Below are 24,028 nucleotides of genomic sequence, written 5' to 3' on the forward strand. Positions count from 1 at the left end.
TATCAGTGTCATAGAGTTCTACAGCACGGAAACAGACCTTTCGGTACAACTAAATATCCTAAACTGATCTAGTCCCACTTACCAGCAATTGGCCCATATCCCTCTAAACCCTTCTTATTGTGTACCCTTCCAGATGCCTTTTGAATATTGTAATTATACCTGTCTGCACGACTTCCTCTGGCAGCTTGTTTCATACACTAACCACCCTCTGTGTGAAAAGGTTGCCCCTTAGCTCTGTTTTATATCTTTCCCCTCTCACCTTAAAGCTAAGCCCGTTAGTTTTGGACTCCCCTACACTGGGTTAAAATAAAAGATCTTGGCTATTCACCCTATCGATGCCTCTTATGATTTTATAAACTTCTATAAGATCAACTCCTCAGCTTCCTACGCTCCAGAAAAAAATAGCCCCAGACTATTCAGTCTCTCCCTATAGCTTCCAGTCCGGCAACATGCTTGTAAATCTTTTCTGAACACTTTAAAGTATTCTGTATGTTCCTTAGATTTTAACAAATGACCATTGCTGAGGTCCCACAGGCACCTCTGCAATCCATTTGGCAGCAGGAGTCAGTGCCATCAGGAGCATTGGAGAGAAAAAGAAAGCAAGGAATAAACAAACTGCAGAGAAACTGGCACCGGGAGCAGGACTGACTTGAGGTGCCGTTTTCGAAGCTGTCACGGTAAAAACAAGACATGACAGCTGAGATGGTCCCCAGCTGCTGTGTCCATTCATTCAGTGGAATCAAGCCGAAGCCGATGCCCAGAGCAGCATCAGACTTGCCTTAAATAGCAGGCTATTTCTGGTTAAGATCCTTGGCCCCCACTGAGAGCAAAGGAGCTGAACAATTGACCCTCTTTCACTTGGTTTGACCCTGCAGCTGCTCAGGCCTGGCTGATTTATCAGCTGTGTTTTACTCCAGCACACCTCAGCCTTCACTAGTGAGCATATCCACTCCAGCACCCAGCTTACATCAGGTGGTCATTTTGAATTTGGTCCAAATATTGGTTCAACCTTTAAATAATGATTTTAAACATATGATAACAGGAAAAATAATTTTGCATCAGAATCCCACAGGCCATAATTCAAGGAGCATTTCAGCTCACTGGGAATTTTTGAAAAATTCACTTCCAGGATATGGGCGTCACTGACCAGGCCAGCATTTATTACCCATCCCTGGATACTCCTTGAGTAGAAGATGGTGAACTGCGTTCTTGAATTGCTGCAGTTTATATGCTGTGGGTAGACCCGCAATGCCCTTAGGGAGGGAATTCCAAGAGTTTGACCCAGCGACAGTGAAGGAATGGCGATATATTTCCAAGTCCAACATCAATACAGGTTGATCAACTTTGCTTGCAGGAAGTAGCTTTTGGAATTGGTAAAGTGTGAACAAAATTTACGAACCTTTTACATGTCTAAATGTTGCCCACTGATACTGATGGAAATTAAGCCTGTGCGTACACTTAGGTGTGAACATGAATTGAGAATGGAATCAGGCTAATCTGTGATGCCATCTCTGGTTGAATATCCATCAATCCCTCATGTACTGGGCTGGTGCACTAAGAAAAGTCCCCTGTGTTGGTATAGGAGGGCAGCCAGCACCTACAGGACCAGCAAACGTCAACAGCAGGAGAATGCTGGGATTGTTTTCACTGGAGTGTAGGGTGTTGAGGGGTGACCTTATTGAAGCTTATCTAATCATGAGGGACATTGATAAGGTGAATAGCCTTTTCCTTAAGGTGGGGGAGTTCAAAACCTGGGAGCATATTTTTAAGGTGAGGGGCGTGAGGGCAACATTTTTTACATAGAGAGTGATCTGCCAGAGGAAGTGATGGATTCAAGGACAGTTTCAACATTTTAAAAAAATTTGAGTAAGTACATAAATAGGAAAGGTTTGGAGAGATATGGGCCAAATACAGACAAGTGAGACTAAGTTTAGTTTGGACGCATGGAAAGCGTGAATTGGTTGGACCAAAAGGTTTGTTTCCATGCTATATGACTCTATGATGCGGAGGAGCTGGTGTTGGACTGGAGTGGACAAAGTTAAAAATCACACAACACCAGGTTATAGTCCAACCGGTGTTTCGGAAGTACCAGCCTTCAGAGCACTGCTCCTTTATCAGGTAGCTGTGGAGTGGGATCCTAGGACACAGAATATATGTAAAAGACCATAGAGTCATACAGCTGTCCGAAGAGTTACCCGATGAAGGAGCAGTGCTCTGGAAGCTGGTACTTCCAAACAAATCTGTTGGTCGAGAACCTGGTGATTTCTATCTATGATTCTAAGAAGAGGGATTTCCAGCTCTCTCTGTTTTCTTCCAAACATCAAAGATTAGTAAGGGATAGAAATGTTTCTTTTGAAATGACTTTGCTCCAACTCTGTGCCCAAAGTCTGATTTTCCAGCAGTCCATAAGTAATCCCGATTAAAAGAGCCAAATTGAAATATTAAAATGCAGGTCCTAAAATACATTTATGCCTCATCTGAAGCTATTTTAGTTCTCCGCTGCAGTGTGGCTGAGCATTGAGCTGTCAGATGAGCTGTTCTGAATGGAATCACTGCAGGGCTGCCTCATATAAGGGAGACAACCCTTCCTTCCTCCCACTTATCCTACACTGTTCTTTTGCTGCCCACCCCCACCTTTTGTGACCCCCCTCAGCTCCTCTGAGAAACGAGCTGCCTTGCTTTAACCACCAAGGATTTACGTGCTGTTGGTTGCTGTTCATATGAACTTAAAACCTGACTACATAAATGGCTTCATGACAACATCATCGGGCACATGGGCCAAATGCGTGATTTCTGCCTCCTCAAAGTTCGCCTGCCACCCTTCGGAGCTTTTGAACTTATTTTGTCACAGCCACGAGGGGAGTGCAGATGTGAAGTTCTGTGCAGGAGGAATCTGCGGGTAAGGCAGGAGCCATTGGCCATGAGCAACTCATGGGGAGCACAGCAGATTTCAGAGGTGTGAGAGGCTGCAGGCAGTTGATTGAATATATAATTACTCCCCACGGTGCAAGTGCACAGCAGAGGGCTCTAACAGGGTCTGTGTATCAGAAGCACACAGCAGTGCTGACAGTCCGTGCAGAATGCAAACCAGTAGTATCTCGCTGGGAGTCAAACCATAAACTGTAAGCAGCAAAGTATGATGCTGATCCTTATCCAGAAGGTAGACATCCTACACCCACCTACCAGCTTGCCTCTCTGTAGGAATATTCACAAACATATAAGCAATGCAATGTTATTTAGATTTTGTCTTGATGTAAAGCTTCTCTCCACCAGATATCCGGTTTCCATTAAAGTTTTAAAAATCTGCATGTACATCTGTTACATCAGTGTAACAGACTCTAGACCAAAATATACAGGCCATAGATCAGTGGATCAATAGCAACATTTATGCTTCACACCTTTTTTATTTGCCCGTTTTATCAACATATCTTTCTATTCCTGTCTCGTTCCATGCTTACCTGGTTCTCCATGTATATACATTACTGCCATCCACTTCAAGTAACTCATGGGGGATTGAGTTTCACATTTTTACCACACTCTCGGTGAAGAATTTTATCCTACTTTACATTACTTAGATTCTTTAAAGAGCACTTTATTATATTGTTAAGAAATTACAATGTCTTTCAGACAACTTGTTTGCTTGTTAAGTGATTTTTACACAGAGTAAGAGAGTCCAGTTTACAATCCTTGCAACTCCTGGTAATCCAATCCACCCAGCCCAGATTGTTTAGTTCCAGTTTTATTCATTTTTATGAATTGTTGAATTCTCCAGTTTGAAATCTGTGGGTTTGAAGATTACAAAAAGGGCTGGTTTTTAGTTTTCTCCTTAGTCAGGTTAATTAAAAATCAATCCATACTTCAGTTGTCCGTCTTTGTTAAAGAATTTCTGACCAGTATAATGGTGCATGTGTGTGTGTTGGTTTTAGTCAACAGCATGAGAGCTCTTCAATTATCGCACTGTGTAGCTCTTTAAAATCAATGCTTGTAATTGCCCAGGGGAGAAATAAGCACAAACACCTCATCCACTGTACCCCAGGAGAGGACTGGGAGGAAGGAGAACGTCCAACCACAGGCAAAACTTCTTGATATTCCAGAATGGAAGCATAATACAACGCTGACTGCAAGGATAAGGTAAACTCTTCAATTCAATTTCTAAGATTTGACTAATAAAATAAAAATAAACATTGATAATAAGAAATTGAATGTTAGAGTAATAAGAGAAAAGATGTTGACTAATCTCACAAATCAAATTAAACAGCTAAAATTAAAGTTCTGATTCTTTTTCCTTGATCTTTTGAAAGGTACACCTTTGCTGAAATGGTTACCATCCAGTCCTTCCTAATGCTCTATCCTATAGATAAAAAACACTATAGATCTTATATTTCTACAGTTCCTTGCATGATAGCAGGACATTCCAAAGTGTTCCACCATCATTGAAGTGCTCTTAAAGTGTGCATTGTGTTGCACAGCAGAAACCAGGACATCCACTATTTGCATGAAGTAAGATTCAACAAACACAATGAGGCAATGATGACTTCATCTCTAATCAGATAATGACAAACGAAAGCATTGGAAATACTGAGTATTTCCAGCAGAATCTGATGAGAGAAACAGAGTTAACCCTTTGAGTTGAACTTTAGATCATAGACCACAGAATCTCTACATTGTGGAAACAGGCCCTTTGGCTCAACAAGTCCACACCGACCCTCTGAAGAGTAACCCAACCAGACCTGTTCTCCTATCCTATTATCCTACATTTACCCCTGACTAATGCACCTAACCTACGCATACCTGAATACTATGGGCAATCTTAACATGGCCAATTTACCTAACCTGCCCATTTTTGGATTGTGGGAGGAAACCGGAGCACCCGGCGGAAAGCCATGCAGACACGGGAAGAATGTGCAAACCCCACACAGACAGTCGCCCAAGGCTGGAATTGAAACTTGCTCCCTGACGCTGTGAGGCAGCAGTGCTAACCACTGAGCAGGTCGGCCATTTGGCCTATCAAGTCCACACCAACCCTCCAAAAAACATTCTACCCTGACCCACTCCCTACCATATCCCTGTTATCCTGCATTTACCCTGGCTAACCCATCTCGCATACACATTCCTGGACACTATGGACAATTTAATATGGCCAATCCATCTAACTTGCACAGTTCAAAGTGGTCCCGCGTCACCATTTTGTTCTAAAAATCATGTTCCCGAAAACCTCTGGTTACCCCGCCAACCTGACAAGCGGCTAAACCCGACTCGGGCCGAATCAGCCAGGATCCCAAAAGAATAGCATAAAAGACCATAAAACATTGATCACCCACTAGCACAGACACAATGGGCTGAACTCCCCCTGTGCTGTACCAGACTCGGGATTCTACGATTACCGGGAACAAAGTGGGACAAAAGTCTGGCTGCCGACGGAAAAACAAGAAGTTGACAGGGCAAATAAAAAACAGATGATTTAACGGAGAATGACTGCAGAATTCCGAGTTGAACAGAGGGTGCAAGAGTCACAGAGAGTCAGTGTGTGCAGGCACAACATCTCATCTGGAAGGGTCATGGCTTTGATGATTAATGACTTTATTAATTAAGAGGGACTGAACTTAAAAGTAAGGAGGTTATGTATCAGTTTTCCAGGGCATGGTGTGATCACATTACAAATACTGTGTGCAGTTTTGGTCTCCGTATTTAAAAGGAAGGATATATTAGAAGCAATTCGAAGGATGACTGGGTTAATTCCTGGAAGTAGTGGTTTGTTCAATGAGGAAAGCTTGGACAGACTGGGCTTGTTCCCACTGGGGTTTAGAGAATGAGGGAGTGATCTGATTGAAAGGTATCAGATCCTGAATTTAACATTAACTGTGTTTCTCGCGCCTGAGGTGCTTTCCAGCACTTCCTTTTCAGAGTTCCAGCAGTGCATTGTTTTGATTTTAAGAGATGATGCTGTCCAAGACATCAGTCTAGAGCACAACTGATGGAGGGTTGCACGGTTCAAGTGGTGTCTTTAGGATGAGACGTTAAAAGAAACCTCCATCTGCTCTCTTTGATGAATGTAAAAGATCCCATGGCCCATGGGGGGATGGGAGGGTTGGGATTGGTGGCATTATCTTTAGTGACTCATACCTTATTTATCCTCAATCAGCATCACTGGAAATGACTGCCTGGTCATTATCTCGTTGCTCTTTGTGAAGCTTTCTATATGCAATCATTTGTTGTGTTTTCTACATACCAACAGTGATTAAACTTCCACAGTACTTTGTTGTTTGTAAAGGGCTTTGGAAAGTTGTAAAGGGTTTTGAAAAGTGCGAAAGTCAAGAAAGAATCTGTGGAAATGCAAGTATTTCTTTCTTTCTAATGGGCCATCAGCTTTACTACTCAGAAAATTAGAAGTGACTTGAGGAGTGTTGGATTGCTGACAAACTAATCATTAAGATCACTGCTGTGCTCCAGACAAAAGGTCACTTTTCCTGATCCTTGCTACTATTTCGGACACAAGTAGTCATAGGCATATTCAGCTCCCAGTCCTTCAACTCAAACTTAAAATTCTTATTCTTCTATTCAAATTCCTCTATTGCTTCCAATCCCCATCCCCAGCTCTGTAACCTCTTCCAGTTTTACAATCCTCCTGAGAAATCTGCTCCAATTCTGGCCTCCTGCATCTTCAATTTCCTTCACCTCTCTAATGACAGCTATGCTTTCAGTTTCCGAAACTCTGGCATTCTGTCCCGTGAATGTTTGTTTAAGGTGTTCTTTGAAACTTGCCTCTGTATCTAAGCTTTTAGTGAACTGCCCAAATATATTGTTACGTGGCTCAATGTGGAATTTTGTTTGATTATACTCTTGGGAGGCAACATGGGATATTTAAGTACTTTAAGGGTGCTATATAAATCATTGTTTGGACTTATATCTGTAGCTTTTTTCATGAGTGTGCGTTCTTATTGCAGTGCTTTCATTCCCCAGTCAACTCTCACTGATAAAAGCACATTAAATAGACCTTACTTCCCTTTTCACCCAATCCATTGAGTCATTCTGTGTGAAGATGGTGTGTGAATTAACAAAGTGGTGACTCCAGGTTCAAATATTTAATTCAGTTGAGGTTTCTGTTAATTAAGCCTGAGATGTGTTCACCGTCAGTGGAGGTGTAATGGTCCAGGGAATTGGAATAGGCACAGGGGGCCAATATTCACAAAGTGTTGTCAAGACTCTGTCTGCAGGATACGCCAGTCAAGAATCATTGATGCAGCTGAACCCAGGTTGCAACTGGTTCATTGTCCTGAGGGAGTATTTCAACTGGCAAGGCTGATGGGAGGAAAACCTTGAGAAAATGGGGAATGAGTTTGGTATAGCAATGTGCCACCTGTTCTGAAATAACAAGCTTGAGGAGAATTGTAACTTACAGCAGAAAGCAGGCAAGTTAAAGAGAAAGAAGGAATTAAAGGCATAAAAAGAAACGGGGGGACGGGGCAAATGAACATGAAAGGGCTGCAGAGTATGTATGCGAATCTGCAACCTATTCAAAATAAATATTGAGGACTGGGATCATTAACTAAAATGGAGTGATGTGTGGTTGCAATGTCGACCAAACTTTAAATCCAGTATGGCTGAATGGAAAGAGGGTGCATGACAGAAAATTAGAACAGAGGCAAATCAATTCATCTTCAACTTGACAGTACTTGGAGTGTTATACTCCTGGAACTGCTTTTATTTTCTCCTTGCATAAATAATTTGGATGTAGGCACAAAAAAGAATGCTAATGAAGATCGCGACTGATACCAAATTAGGGACAGATTGCAGAAGTGTGTAAACAGGGAGGCAGAACTGGCTGTTAGGTGGTGATTTGAATAGAGATTATTGAGGCAAAACTGTAAAGAAGTAATTTCTGTAAACAGGATACTGAAGGATGAATGCCTTAAATAGCAACACTTTCGATGAAATTGAGGAACAGAGATGCCTAGGCATCCAGATAATCAGGTGGAAGTGGGTACTGCAGATGTTGGAGATTAGAATCATGATTAGAGTGGTGCTGGAAAAGCACAGCAGGTCAGGCAGCATCCAAGGACCAGGAAAATCGACGTTTCAGGCAAATGCCCTTCATCAGGACCATTCCTGATGAAGGGCTTTTGCCCGAAACGTCCATTTCCCTGTTCCTCGGATGCTGCCTGACCTGCTGTGCTTTTCCAGCACCACTCTAATCTTGATCCAGATAATTAGATTTATAAAATGCAGGATTAATAGGCCATAAAGCAGACACAAATGGAATTATGGTCATTATTCACGGGTATTGAAGATAGAAACAAGGAAACAATGTTGAATTTGGGTAATAGATTGATTAGGTTACATGTGGAGTTTTGTGTATGGTGTTGAATAGGAAAGATATTAGGGTCATGGAAGCAAGAATTCACTGGGAATGAACGAATACATTTTGGATCTTTCCCAAATAGGGAAGGATAAGAAATCAAGCGTAAAGAAGATATCCAAACTCTGAATAGATTGTAGAAATTTAAAAGTGAAAGATGATTGTCCCTTAGTACTAATGCTCATCAAGGTTACTGGCACAGCTGGATACACAATAACAAGGGATGTAGATTCAGGATTAGCACTTGAGGAATGAAAGAAAAGTGGAATAAAATATTTATCATCCAGGATTACCAGAACATGAGATGCTGCTTTATTTGTGATCATAAAGCAATTTGTATGAATCTTTGAAAAGAAAAGTTTTAAAAGCATTTATAGGAGGAGACAAATAGGAGTAGAATGGTTCTTCACTTGAAAAGATAACACTAAGAAACAATAGCTTAACTTAGAATCTCCATGCAGTGCATTGATGAAGGAGGCTGGTTAGCTCATCATGTTTATGCAGGTTCTTTGAAAAAGCTCTCTGTCACTCTTCCCTGTGCTTCTGCCATAGTATGGCAATTTCTTTTTCATTTTCATGTGTTTGTCCAATTCTCTTGTGAATGTTATGATTGAATCAGCTTTTATCAGCCTTTCAAGCAACACATTCCAAGTCATAACAACTCACACTTTGTATCTCAAGTACTCCATATCCTCTCTGATTTTCCTACCAATTACCTATGCTAAATCTCTACTCCTGGTTCCAGATTCACCCACTAATGGAAACCTTTTTTCCTGTGACAACTCAGTCTTGAATGAATGTATTTAATGAGCTCTTAGCTTCCCCTACATGTCCCTAAGGAGAACAATCTGAACTCCTCAAGTCTGTCCACGTAACTGAAGTCATTGTGATAGTGTCACAGGTAATAAGGTCACTGGACTAGTAACCCAAAGGCCCAGGTTAATTCTCGAAGGAACGTGACTTTCAGTGGCAGCTGATGAATTAAAATTCAACTAATAAATCTGGAATGTGAAGTTAATTCCAATGATGATGTCATGACAACTCCTGTTTTTATTGTTTTTCACTGGTTCACTAGTGTCCTTTCGGGAAGGAAATCTGCCATCTTTACTTAAAATAAGTCAGCTCTGATGAAGAGTCATCTATATTCAAAATGTTAGCTTGCTTTCCACAAATGCTGTCTGACCCGCTATGATCTTCAGCATTTTTGGTTTTCAGTACAGATTCTTGCACCTACAGTAATTTGCTCCTGCCATCTTCACTAGGTCTGCCTACATGTGTCTCCTCCCACAGCAATGTGGTTGTCAATATGGAGTCCACCTGAATTAGCCTGGCAAAACACTTTAAGGCAATAAGGGATGGGCAACAAATGCTGGCCTTATCAAAGGTGCTCACAACTCATGAAGTAAGGAAGAGAAAATGAACTTGTAAAATTTTCAACTTCCGTACGAAGATCATTACTTGTTCCTACTGTGCCCATAATTGGACATAATAATATAGCTAAGGTCTAACCAATGATTTATAAAGGTCAATCATCACTTTCTCACTCTTGTACTCTATGCGTCATCTTTCCTGTAATTTCAATGATTTGTACTGCAGAATCTCCATTATCTGCCATTAGAGGGACCTCTGGTGGATAACAGAGACTGGCAAATAACCTAAGAGACCCTATATCCAGATGATACTTTGATTTAGATTACTTGACAAAACATTTTGCAGCGTGTGCAGATAGGGTCATGTTCTTCCTTTCCACAAATAGATTGTTCGTGGAAAGCAACCTGTCATTTGAATCCTCCAGTCAGTGTGTGAAACTAAAATCATACAATGACTACACTTCAAAATTACTTAATTGGTTGTATAGTGCTTAAAGGTTGTCCTGAAGTCACAAGAAACCTACATAAATGTAAATCTTTCTTCAAATTTTTCCAGATAATAAATTCCACTAGGAAGTGAATTCCCAGCTAATCATTAGCCTTTTTGTAGGTCCAAGAACCCAGAGTCTGTGAACAAAAAAAAGTCCATTGAATTTTAGCAAACCTGAATCTGAGCTCCCAAAAATATTTCACTTGAGACTTTGAGGAAAGGGGAAAGAGGATTAAGAATATTGGAAAACAGAAGTAGCTGAGACAAGGAAGTGGATTAATTAAAGGCTAATCATGAGCTGGGGCGATGGTGGCATAGCACTAATGGCATTGAACAGTTAATTAGTCATTCCTGAAGCCCAGTCTAATGCTCTCGGGGCATGAGTTCAAATCCCATCATGGTATCTGGTGGAATTTATATAACAGTGGCTTTGGTGAACCTGAAAACTATCAGCATTTGCTGTATTAACCTATCTGGTTCATCAATGTCAACTTGGGAAAGAAATCTGCCATTTGTACTTGGTCTGTCTTAAATGTGACTCCAGTCCGCCAGCAATGTTGTTGACTCTCTACTACCTTCTGAAAAACCATTCAGTTTAAGGTAATTGGGATGGGGAACAAATATCCGCCTGTTAGTGACATCATGAAAGAGTAAAGGGAAACAAAATCATATTTCTGCTTGGTGAGGCTGCTGATGCTCTAATTACAATAAAATATTGCTTTCAGATCATTGACACAAAACTACCTATCAAATTGTTTAAATCTTATAATTTTACATTTTGTTGGGAATGGTGCTGCAGTGTTTACACAGCTGGAATGAGACCCAGGCTGCCATAAGCATGTGGATAAGTAGATGGTTACAGCCATCCTCCTTTCCCTACTGGCTCTATGGGGGCAACTTGGTCACAAGCAGTAGGGGAAAGCCATGAGAAATAGTCTGACAACAAGGGGCTCTTGTCTTAGACAAGATAGCAGGAGAAAGTGAGGAATGCAGATGCGGAACATCAGAGTCAAGAGTGTGGTGCTGGAAAAGCACAGCAGGTCAAGCAGCATCCGAGGAGAGGGAGAATCAACATATCAGGCAAAAGCCCTTCATCAGGAGCAGTCCTGCTGAAGAGCTTTTGCCCGAAATGTCGATTCTCCTGCTCCTCGAATGCTGCCTGTCCTCCTGTGCATTTCCAGCACCACACCCTCGACTTAGACAAGATAGCAATCAGGTATGAGTTAGATGAGTAAGACAGACATTGTTACAAAGACCATTGGGAAAGCCTTCCTCAAGGTCTAGACTTGTTCCACCCAACCGCACCCATGTTGTTGTGACAACATCAGATTGGATGGGGCTTAATGCGGTCTTCAGCGTTAACCTTTACGGAATCATTGTAAAAACGGTGGCGCTGGAAAAACACTGCAGGTTAGGTAGCATTCAAGGAGCAGGAGAGTTGACGATTCATCAGGAATGAGAAGGGTTTATACCCAAAACCTCGACTCTCCTGCTCCTTGGATGCTGCCTGACCTGCAGTGCTTTTCCAGTGCCACACTTTTCAACTCAAATCTCCAACATCTGCAGATCTCACTTTCTCCTTTTCAGAACTATTAGCTTACACAGCACTGCTAGTATCTGATAATGGGGGGGAGGGGGGGGAAGGGGCTTTCAATGCTATTGGTTGAAGCTTCTTTTGTTTCTGTTGGTTGATTATAACTTGGGATTGTACTCCATCCACCAGCGCTGCTGCACAGTCACGATGTCATGACTTCCTCAATGTTGAGGCTCTGTGTAACTTGCATTAAAGCTCCTCCTCATTTATATTGTGATTTTGTGCTTTTCATGGCTCTGGGATTTTACAGAAAAATGCTGTCTAGTAGGTGATACAACGTGACCTGCATTGTTTTGGGAGTGATCTTATGTATGTTACAATTCTCCCCTTATTATTATAGTAGTGCAACATCTATGTTAAAGTGCTGCTCACTGCGTACCCAGCTCCTGGCTCATAAATGTTCCCATGTTCCCTGTATATCACAACAGTCGTTCATGAATGTTAATACATTGCTTCGTACATATATGATGCTACTTGTGTACTGCATATTCCAATGGGGATTGCTTCCATATCTGAGAAGGATAAAGTTGCAGGATTAAGGAGGAAGAATACAGGAGTGAAACTGATCAGATAGCTTTTTCAAAGAGCTAGCAAAGACATATGAAGGGTTGAATGGTCTTGGGCGGCACGGTGGCTTAATAGTTAGCACTGCTGCCTCACAGCACCAGGGACCCGACTTTGATTCCTTCATCGGGTGACTGGCTGTGTGGAATTTGCAGATTCTGTGTGGGATTCCTCTCACAATACAAAGATGCGTAGGTTAGGTGAATTGGCTGTACTTAATTGCCTGTATTGTACAGGGATGTCTAAGTTAGATGCATTAGTTGGGGGTAAATATAGAGTAGGGGCATAGGTATAGGTGGGTTACTCTTCAGAGGGTCGATATGGACTTGTTGGGCTGAAGGGCCTGTTTCCATACAGTAGAGAATCTAATCTTCACTTGGAGTGCATACTTTTATAATTGATGTGCTACTCCTGAGCTAGGCCAATTGCTTGCAGATGTAATTTGCATGTAGTGTAAGACTAAATGTATTTAAATGTACATTCATATAAATGTCTCAGCCTTCATTTCACTGTCATTTAAAATGTGCTATGTTCTCTTTTTTTGTTCCTAGAAAAGACATACTAAAGTTCCTGGATGCAGAAAAAGACATTTCGGTTCTGAAGGGCAAACTGAAGGCAGGGGATATTATTCATTATATATTTGACAGGGACAGGACCCTGAATATATCCCATACTCTGTACGAGCTGCTACCAAGGACATCACCAATGAAAAATAAGCATTTCAAACAGTGTGCAATTGTAGGAAATTCTGGGATTCTGCTCAAGAGTGGCTGTGGGCAAGAGATTGACGCTCACCAATTTGTAATAAGGTAATACCTAAAAAAACTGGTGTGCACATAAAACAGTACAAACATCATAAAACATGTGCACATTTATATTGAGATGCTTGATTGTATTAAAACTGCAAATAGAAGATACTCAGGATCCTTTGAATGGAATCCCAGCTTAATCCCATAGAGGTTTAATGACTTCTGAGTCAGAAACTTAGAATTCAAGCTCTTTTTGCGATTTAGGGAAAAGAATCCACCATCCATACCTGGTCTGGCCTGCATGTGACTCCAGATCTGCAGTAATGTATTAACCTTTAACTGCTCTCTGAAATAGCCAAGCAAACCATTCTGGTTTAGGGCAGTCAGGGAACAGGCAACAAATGCAATGCTTGCAAGCCATGAAGAAGAAAAGGATTCATTTTTTAAAAATACTAAAATGGTCCATATTGCTGAAAGAAACAAGATAGGTTCTTGAAGCTTTTCATCTTGCACTCATCAGGACTGATGCAAGAATTCCAGATTTCAAAGGGAATAACAATTTATACTGTGCAAGAAAAGCTTTGAACGTTGAATTTTTTTCAGCAATCCTCAGGTTATGCACTATCGAGGGACAAAATGATTTATATTCTAAACTGTACTTGGTAACAGTGATACTCTAGTTGTATTTAACTAACTGCTGAGACTGTAATCACAAATGGACTTATTGAGTATCAATAACTTTAGATTCATTGAATATCCATTACACTGGATATATATTAACCCTGTATGAATTCAGTTCATGTTAAGGTAACAGAACAGATACACACATTACAAAGGTAGTTAGTAAAGGCAGATTACCACACTTTTTAAAACTGGCAAACAAAGCTCTGGCTTCATTTCTGAAATGTTAGAACTGAGAATCAAAGAATCCCTATAGTGCAGAAGCAGGCCATTCAACCCACATTGACACTCCAAACAGCATCCCACCTAGACCCAACCCTCCTTCCCTACCTCTGTAACCCTGCATTTTCCATGGCTAATCCACCTTGCTTGCACATCCCTGTGTGTGACAATACGGGACAATTTAGTGTGGCCAATCCACCTACCCTGCACATCTTTGGACTGTGGGGGGAAGCCAGAACACCCGGAGGAAAGCCACAGGGAGAATGTGCAAAATTTCACACAGAGAGTCACCTATGACAGGAATCAAACCCGGGTCCCTGGCACTGTAAGGCAGTAGTGCTAACCAGTGTACCACCATGCTGCCCTTATGTAAAATGTGTTCTAGCCTTGATTGGAATAGTATGGATTTTATGATCTTCATGTTATTACTAAGAAAGGGAGTAACTGAGATTCATAATTACAAGGTGGTCACTAGTACATTCAGTTGAGAAATTAGGAGAAACATCTTCACTCAAACAGTGATGAGAATGTGGAGCTCACTGCAATAGTTCAGGTGAGTAACATAGATGCAGTCAAGCAGAAGTTAGCTAAGCATGAGGGACAGAGAGGGCATGTTGATGGTATAGGATGTAGAAATGGGATGAGGAAAATCAAAGAACAAGGACAAAGGCAATTGTGCAAGTTATTATTTGGGAAATGATAACCTGACCCTGACAGGATGGGAGAGAGCAGAAATCTAAACCAGTGAATTAGCAAATACACTAGAGGTTACAAAAGTAATAAGGTGATAAAATTAAAGGCTCTATATCTGAATGCATGTAGCTTCCAAAGAAAACAGATTATCTGATAGTGCAAATAGAAATCAATAAGTGTCATGGCTACAGGATGACATGGATTGGGCTTGGAATATTGCAAATTTGATGATCTTTGGCAGAACAGGAAGCTAGGAAGAGGTGGGGACATGGCTCTGTTAATTCATAATGTGTGCATATTATAGAGGGATGACCAAATTTTAGAATTCTTTATTTGCCTTCTCCATCTCTTTCTCTCTTTTTTTTCTTTTCTTTTTTTTTTCAATTCGGTTGAATGAAGGTGATGTACAGATCAGCTATGATCTCATACAGTGATGAACCAGGCTCAAGATACTTTGTTTCCTGAGTACAATATGTTTTAATTGACAGCCACCCCCTCTGCATACCAAATCTTTTTTCTTTATTTTGTTTGCATTGTGTGAAAGAAACAAAAGTATCTATGTGCTTCATTTCTCTTGGTTCCCTGCAGAGAATTGTTGGCTCAGTTTCTTTATGTTGGATTCTTTGTGAGTTCCACCTTCGCACTTAGTCACAGCAAGTGTGAAATCTGTGGTACCTGAAAACAGGATGGTTGCTAGCTCTATTCCTGGAGGTTCTGTCACGTGACTTCCTATTTGCAGTGCTGCCCCCATACTCTCACCACTGGTCATCCAACACATCTGTCTTTGCTATGCCCCATCTTCCCATGCCAATTGAGAAGAGATCGAACATACTGTTACTGTTGTTTGTGATATTTGGCTCTCAATCAAACTGTCTTTATCTATCATCCATGCAATTTTTTTTCAACTAATGAGTGGGAAGTTTTAAAGAGAATTAAGACGTGCTTTGTAATGTCCTTACTCCTGAGTTGCTTGCAGATTAATTCTTGGAGACAAAACTAGCTTTGTGGATTGACAGCTGTGGGTAACAGGGACTGTCCTCAGCTCTTGCCCTAATATCCCTCCCGTTCCTTGCCCCTCCCAAACCACTAACAAGCTTTAATACAGCTATGAGTTGGCCAATAACTGTTGGGAGCTGTAGCCACCTTTGAAGTCATGGTGCTGACCACAACAATATGGTTAACGATGTCGGAAATGCACAGATTCTCTTCAGCATCTTGAAAGAGAACAGGCAGTTTAAGATTCAGGGTATCGACCCATTCATCGCAACTGGCAACTAGAAGTGACTGAGTCCCTTCTCAGGGGTAAAGAAATAAAGGGAATGAGGCAGAGTCGAGAATCGTGACTTCCGATATCTTTCACAGGAAAGCAAAAGTTACTTGAAACTTTTGTTGCATCTTCACAGTCACTGGGTTCAAATCTTGGAACTCTCCACCAAACACACACTGCACCTGCCCATATACCCCTGAGGTCAACAGCAGTTCAAGAAAACTGCTTACCACCACCTTCTCAAGGATGATTAACAATCTGCAATAAATGTTGGCCTGGCAAGTGGCACCACATCCCATGAACAAATAAACAATAAATTTGAGGGAAGACGTTTTGTAAAAGATGAAGACAGGGAGAAGTTTTTTTTTCTAAAATCATGACATTGAGATTCAGTTATGCAGGAAACACAAACAACAATGCAATAAGTGATAGTTAATGTTTGACCAGGCCACCAAGAGAATACATAACCTCTCTCTCAAATAGTAAGCAGTAAATGCTTTCGGAACCAGACACATGGGACTCTGACTTAAACCCCATTCAAAGGAACTGTGTCACTGACACAGCAGCACTCCCTTGGGAGTCCAATAAAGCATCACTGAGATTATGTGATCGAATCCCGACATGGGCACCAGTTCAATATTATCAGCTAAGGCAAACTGATTCTATAAATTGTACACTATTTGTGGAGCAAAGGGTCTTGATGGTCCCAAGGCGTTTTTCCTATTACATATTAACATATATACTTCCATTCCAGACTGGGTGATAGGTCATACACTGTTGTGGAAACTGTGAATGATTAACTTGCAGATTTATTCTTTTCAAAGATGCAATCTTGCCCCAGTGGAAGAGTATGCACAAGACGTTGGTTTGAAGACCGATTTAGTAACAATGAACCCGTCAGTGGTGCAGCGTGCATTCGAAGATTTGAAGAATGAGACGTGGAAGGAGAAACTGCTTCACCGGCTAAAAATGTTGGACGGCGGAATTCTCTGGATCCCCGCGTTTATGGCTAAGGGGGGAGAGGAGCGAGTAGAATGGGTGAACAACCTCATCGTAAAACATAAGCTCCATTTGCAAACCGCTTACCCCTCACTGAGGCTCTTACACGCTGTGCGAGGGTGAGTGCCTGCTCTTCTAAGGAGCCCACGTCTGCCCTGTGACCCAGCCCCCAAAACTGTTAGCCTGATTCGTTTTCTGATTGTAAAGTCACCGCTGTCCAGAGGGAGTACTGCCTCCCCAGACAGACTTTGTCTGAGCTTCTGCTGCGTGTACACTGCTCTTGGTAACAAGCTAGAGCTTGCCGCCTGTTAATTAGGTCACGGCCCCAGCAGAACATAATGAGATTAAAGTGAAAGTGTTAAAAATCGAGGTGCTGGAAATGTTTGTGCGTCAGTGATTTGGGCTCATTGTCCATTCATGGAGGATGTGGCAACTAGCAAAGAGTGAGAATCAGAGCGAGTAATTCTTTGTGCTAAAACTTGGTCTACTGTTGCAATGACAAAGATTTTGTAAAATCCTCTAGCATTGAATTTCAGTGGATGAAACGTTCCAAAGAATTAAAATCTGAGCTCCAAATTTATCAAGTATTTACCAATTGACCACAAATCTCCATTCAAATTTAGTCGACGAAAACAGAGTGATTTTACTTGCAAACATGATCTAATTTAACACATCAGAAACCAACTCTGATATTGCAGGTACAAAATCAATGTTGTCACTTCAGTGCTAACTCCCTTCAGTTAAAACTTGAGTTGTGGCCCAGTCTGCTCTGAGGTGAACATAATAGACTCTGATGCACTATTTTGAAGGTGAGCGAGGGAGTTTTCTCCAGCGACCCGTATTTATCCCTCAATTAACATCGTACAAACTGCCTAGCTGATAAGTACCACATGACTGTGCGGGTTTGTTGTGTGTGTGATTAGCTGTGGTGTTCCCTACGTTACAGGGTCGACTACACTTCAGAAGTGTTGTGAGAGGTCTAATGGTCATGTAAAATGCATATCTTCATTAAGTGGAGGAGCATTGGGCTTGGCTAAAACTATTGAATCACCTACTAACACAAGATGTTTAGACACACTAGGATAGTGTCAGCTTTCATTTTTGCACCTTGGATCTGGAGTGTGACTTGAACCAAGACCTTTATGATTCAGCAGGTGTTGGGGGAAAGCGTGCACACAGGACTGTCTATCCATTGCAATGAATGAAAACAAAGTTACAAATCACACAACACCAGGTTATAGTCCAACAGGTTTACTTGGAAACATTAGCTTTGGAGCGCCACTTACTTCATCAGGTGGATGAAGGTGGATGAAGGAGCGGTGCTCCGAAAGCTAGTGCTTCCAACTAAACCTGTTGGAGTATAACCTGGTATTGTATGATTTGTAACTGTGTACACCCCAGTCCAACAATGGCATCTACAAATAATGAAAACAAAGTATGTGAAGTGTGTTTGCTTATTTCATTGTCATAATGCTCCAACCATTTCATTCATGCAACTGGTCCTGGTGTTTATATGTGATCATGCATGTGTGCCTATAGAATCATTAAATCCCCACAGTGTGGAAACAGGCCCAACAAGTCCACACTGACCCTCCGAAGTGTAGCCTGCCCAGACCCATTCCCCTACCCTATTACTCTACATTTACCCCTGACTAATGCACCTAACCTACATATCCTTGAACTCTATGGGCAATTTAGCATGGCCAATTCACCTGACCTGCACATCTTTGGATTGTGGGAGGAAACAAGAGCACCCGGAAGAAACCCACACAGACACAGTGAGAATGTGCAAACTCCACACAGTCGCTGGAATTGAACCTGGGTCCCTGACGCTGTGAGGCATATAGATTCTCCCCCTACTTTGTGCAGGGGCATCAAGGCCAAGCACAGCTGAAATTATTAAGCTCAGCATACAAGACATTGCATTTATATAGCACCTTTACCAAAGTAAAATGTCAAAAGGCAAAATTTGATACTAAGCCACATAAGATATTAAGACAGAAAACCAACCTTTCTTGAAGAGATAGTCTACAAAGTATTGTTAAAGAGGAGAAAGAGGTAGAGCCAGTTAGGGAGGGACTGTGCCCAGAAGGCTGAAAGATTACTTTAGATTTAGATTACTTTACAGTGTGGAAACAGGCCCTTCGGCCCAACAAGTCCACACCGACCCGCCGAAGCGCAACCCACCCATAACCCTACATTTACCCCTTACCTAACACTACGGACAATTTAGCATGGCCAATTCACCTGACCTGCACATCTTTGGACTGTGGGAGGAAACCAGAGCATCTGGAGGAAACCCACGCAGACACGGGGAGAACGTGCAAACTCCACACAGTCAGTCGCCTGAGGCGGGAATTGAACCCGGGTCTCTGGCACTGTGAGGCAGCAGTGCTAACCACTGTGCCACCGTGCCGCCCACGGTGGCCACCAATGATGTGGGAGAGAATGGAATAGTGGGCAATGTGAGAACATGGAAGGATTGGAAAACAAGGGTGATATTTTAATAACTGAGCTGTTGCTAGTCTGCAAATCAATGGCAGTCAGTTAGTACAGGTACAACAGGTGAGTAGGACTTGTTTTGGGTTAGAATACAAATGGTGGTGGCGAATCGGGTGAGCTCAAGTTTCCAATGAGTAAGTGGCAGGAACTTGGCTGGGAGAGCAAAGATATAATCAAGATTAGATGTAAAGTTAAGTTGCCATCATCTTAACAGACCGTAGGGCTGCTCTCTCATTATAGAGAGACAACTGGTGGTGATTTAGCCTGAGGATCACCATACCTCAGGTGAGGGGAAAGGTTGAGAAGGAGAGTCGATTACATTAGCCTCAGCTGGTGATGGGAATTTAACCCACACTGTTAGCATCACATTAGTTTGCAAGCCAACCATACAGCCAACTGAGCTAAACCAAACCCCCTTCCAGACTAGCTGTAGTGAAGCCAGGATGAAGGGTTCAACAATAGGTGAGCTAGTGGAGATGGGCTTTGACTTGGGTAAAGTTCCGGTAAAGTTGATGGCTATATGATCGGAAGCAGATGGAAAGCCAAAGCTGACCCTTCAGTGTGCACAATGTCAGAGGTGCAGTCTTTCCTCTGAGGTGTGAAAGCAAGGTCCTACCTGTCTGCTCAGATCGATGTAAAAGATCCCATGTTACTGTTTAGAAGAGGAGTAGGGAGGTTATTTCGAGAGCCCTGACCAATATTTATCCCTTAATCAACATCTGGTCATTATCATATTGTTAACCATATTCATCCAAATATAAATATCAATCTATGATGATGGTGATGCAAATAATGGAGAAGCAAAACAAATCGAACCTCTTCTTGGGAGGCTTTCATCAATTGCATTTTGTTGTCACTATACATGCTTACAGTGTTTCCAACCCTTTGGTATTTGAGATAAGCCTTTTACTAATTGGTCATAACAATTTAGGGCAAGACAACACAATTGCAGGAACCTTCCCCTCACCTCACCTCACCTTACTTGCTTCCTGTAAGAATCTTTGCCATATACATCTGCTAACAGCTGAACATCTTTCCTCAACTTCGAAGCAATGTGAGTGAATGTGTGGGCACTTGACTGGCTAGAATAGTAATAGGGATGTTTCTGTAATGAGTCACTCTATCAACATGCCTTCCTGCTCTAGTTTTTTCTTAATTGGCAGATTACTCGACATGTACAGGAAGTAAATCATTTTAAAATCTGAACAGTTTTCCAGCTTCAAACCATATTAACACCTCAGCACATAATGAGATTTGGCAACGATGTGGATTGACTTGGCTTTGTAACAAGATGTTCTGAGACAAATTCACGAAATTAATTCTTCAGCCAATCAGGGAAATATTTGCTGGCTAACATTACATTATTGACCCGGAAGAGGTGAAAATGTTAAATGCCAGCAGGAATTAATTTATTTTAAGTTTTAAACTTCCTGTACTTAGGTGTTAAAAATAATATTCCGAAAGAGTGTGGTTGTCTCCTCAATAACGAATGCAGCATTCATCGAAATCCAATTATTTGATTGGTGTGGTTGGGATAGACCTGTCCGAAATACATACTCTTTTAAGCAACTTTGAATATCATGGTTAATGGACTTTTCATTTTGGAAAGAAAAGCAAAATTAAAGTGACCAAAAATCTCCTCAAACTCCTGGAATACTTGTTCTCTCTCATACCCAGAATAATCTGTCTGCCTCAGTTGACAGATTGACAGCACCTCGTCCAACTTTCCAACTTATCCCTGAGCAGTCCCACCTCTGACATGCTGAGTTCACACTGGCACCCTTCCCCATCTCCTCCATTCCAGTTCAAACCACGCCTCATCTTTTGCCATTCTCACTGGGGCTGTTCTTTCCTCCCCATTTCCCATTCCTGTTTCACAATCTTGCATTCAAATTGCTCAATTTCTTCAGCCCTTGCTAATACTGTATGCTCTTCCAGTCCTGTCACTCTCACCCTCATACAATCTTCCTCTGTCTCCTGTTACCCTCGCTGTTCATTCCATCATTGTTAGCCCTGCCTTCATCTCCCCAGACACACTGGAATTGATTTGTATTCCCTTTGCTCTGCAGTACTACAGCAACTGGTGGCGTAAGGCCAGAAGATTGTATTTGTTTATCTTGCATCTTTCAATGTCTGAGGATAAGGTGCTTCACAGGCAGTAAGTTACTTGTGATTTTTGAGAAGATTTGTAGCTCAGGTTGAGGTTCAGGTTGTGAGTTTGCTCACTGAGCTGGAAGGTTTGTTTTCAGACGTTTCATCACCGTGCGAGGTAACATCATCAGTGAGCCTCTGGTGAAGCACTGGTGTTCTTTCCTGCTTTCTATTTATGTGTTAAGATAGGTGATATCATTGCTAGTTCTTTTTCTCAGAGGTTGGTAAATGGGTCCAAGTCGCTGTGTTTTTGATGGAGTTCTGGTTTGAATGCCGGGTCATTAGGAATTCCCGTGCAGGTCTCTCTTTGGCCTGTCCTGGGATGGATGTGTTGTCCCAGTCGAAGTGGTGTCCTTCTTCGTCTGTGTTTAAGGATACTAGTGATAGTGAGTCATGTCTTTTGGTGGCTAGTTGGTGTTCGTGTATCCTGGTGGCTAGTTTCCTGCCTGTCTGTCCGATGTAGTGTTTGTTACAGTCCTTGTATGGTATTTTGTAAAGGACATTCATTTTGCTGGTTGCTGGTATAGGGTCATTTAGGTTCATCAGTAGCTGTTTCAGTGTGTTGGTAGATTCGTGGGCTACTAGAATGCCAAGGGGTTGGAATAGTCTGGTAGTCACCTCCGAGGTGTCTTTGATATATGGTAGTGAGGCTAGAGTCTCTGGGCGTGTTGTGTCTACTTGTTTGGGTTTGTTGTTTAAGAATCAGCGGACTGTGTTTATTGAATACCCATTGTTCTTGAATATGCTGTATACATATTTTTCTTCTACCGCCCATAGGTCCTGGGTCTGCAGTGTGTTGTGACCTGTTTAAATAGTGTCCTGATGCAGCTCCATTTGTGAGTGTTAGGATGATTGCTTCTGTAGTTCTGAAGTATCTGGTCCGTGTGTGTTGCATTACTGCTTTTGCTAGGAAGCCTGATATTGGTGATCCCATGTTCCATTGATTTTTTTTGTAGGTCTTATCATTGAAGGTGAATTGGTTAGTGAGGCACAGGTCTTCCAGCTTGAGGGTGTTGTCCTTGCTGATGAAGTTGGTGCTGTCTGGTGTTAGTATCCTTGGTTTGTCTAGTAGTGTGATCAGTGTTTCTTTGGCCAGGTTGATGTTAATTGTTGTGAACAGGGCTCTTACATCCAAAGGAGACCATTATTTTGTCCTCTTCTATTTTGGTGTCTTTGATAACATTCAGGAATTCTTGGGTGGAGTGGATGGAGTGGCATGAGTCTGTATGTTGATGTGCTGGGAAGTGAGACTATGGATCAGAGGGGGCCCCTGGTTTGTGTACTTTAGGTAACCCATAGAAGCGAGGTATGTTGGATCCATCAGGTTTCATTTTTTCAAGACACCTTTGTCATCACAAATCGGAACAAATTAGAGGAAACCTACAACATCATCAACAACTTGCTTATTGGCATAAAGTTCACAAAAGAGGAGAATAACAACAGACTCTTTGACCTCAGTTCACTCAAGCTACTGCAGCTCCTTTCTCTTACCACAATCCCACTGTTTCAGTATGTTAATTTTTATTAATTTTTCTGGTCTGTCTTGTCAGTATTAGAAGGGTCAACAAGAACAGCTCCAGGCTTAATTGCGAGTAGGCATTGCAGATTCGGTTTTGTGTTCTTCCCCACTAGTGGAAAGCTGGCTTATTGATGAGGAAAGGACCCAGAAGGAAAAGATTAAACTGGGGTTTGTGCTAAACTGTAGGCCAGCAATAAAACCCTTGTAAATTTCTGAAAGTATTTCACTGGCCAATTCAACAAGTGAAGTTTGTTAAACATGTTTGATTCCTGATCCTCAATGCCTTAAGTTTAAAATTCTGAACCTGGACTTTTAAATCTAGAAAGGGTTCCCTTTTAAGAACTAATACACAGGGCAAAGAACAACAAAGTTCATTGCAGATACCTGATGTGGACCCTGCCTTGACTTCCCATTTACCTGTTGCCATCTCCTCCAGCCTCTGCTCAACATTTTAAATCTCTGCCTTGGCTTCTTTACAGGGAACCTATTCTTCTCCTAAGTTAATGGCTAGAAAGCTAAGTGAAAGGAATCCATTGGCATTTGCTCAGTAGCCAGCTTGTAAGCTCTTCAGACCCTATTAAGATCTAGTTGCCTGACAACTCAGGGCAGCTACACAATAGTACCAAGCAATCTAGATCGATGTCCAGTTTTATCTACAGCATTTCAGATTGACTGTGCCTTGCTGCAAAGCTCAGTGGCGTGTGCACCAGAGGTGATGACACTGTCAGTGGGAAATCTTTCACTTTACTCTGCCTTTGACTGGAGTCTATAAGGAATCTCATTGCCTGGAAACAGAAGAGCCAGTCAGAGAAATGCACCACAGCAACTGGAGAATTTGTCTTTAGAGGAATGATTTTAATTGTTACATCAA

General features: G+C 41.8%; 1 protein-coding gene across 3 annotated transcripts in view; it reads left to right on the forward strand.

Moving 5' to 3' along the window:
* The window catches only part of st8sia2 (ST8 alpha-N-acetyl-neuraminide alpha-2,8-sialyltransferase 2), a 42,634-nt gene that overhangs the window by 13,664 nt on the left and 4,942 nt on the right, over window positions 1-24,028 (forward strand). For 2 of the 3 annotated variants that reach the window (XM_043677224.2, XM_043677223.2), the window contains 3 exons: window positions 3,997-4,131; window positions 12,926-13,183; window positions 16,811-17,104. In XM_043677224.2, coding sequence (XP_043533159.1) covers window positions 3,997-4,131; window positions 12,926-13,183; window positions 16,811-17,104 — 687 coding nt within the window. Of the gene's footprint in view, window positions 1-2,649; window positions 2,900-3,996; window positions 4,132-12,925; window positions 13,184-16,810; window positions 17,105-24,028 lie in introns of those variants that run through there. The other variant, XM_043677222.2, reaches the window with a different exon arrangement.

Source organism: Chiloscyllium plagiosum, unplaced genomic scaffold (assembly GCF_037043375.1).
Source record: "Chiloscyllium plagiosum isolate Xiang-an unplaced genomic scaffold, Cpla_swu_hap1 HiC_scaffold_39, whole genome shotgun sequence".
Classification (NCBI taxonomy): Eukaryota; Metazoa; Chordata; class Chondrichthyes; order Orectolobiformes; family Hemiscylliidae; genus Chiloscyllium; species Chiloscyllium plagiosum.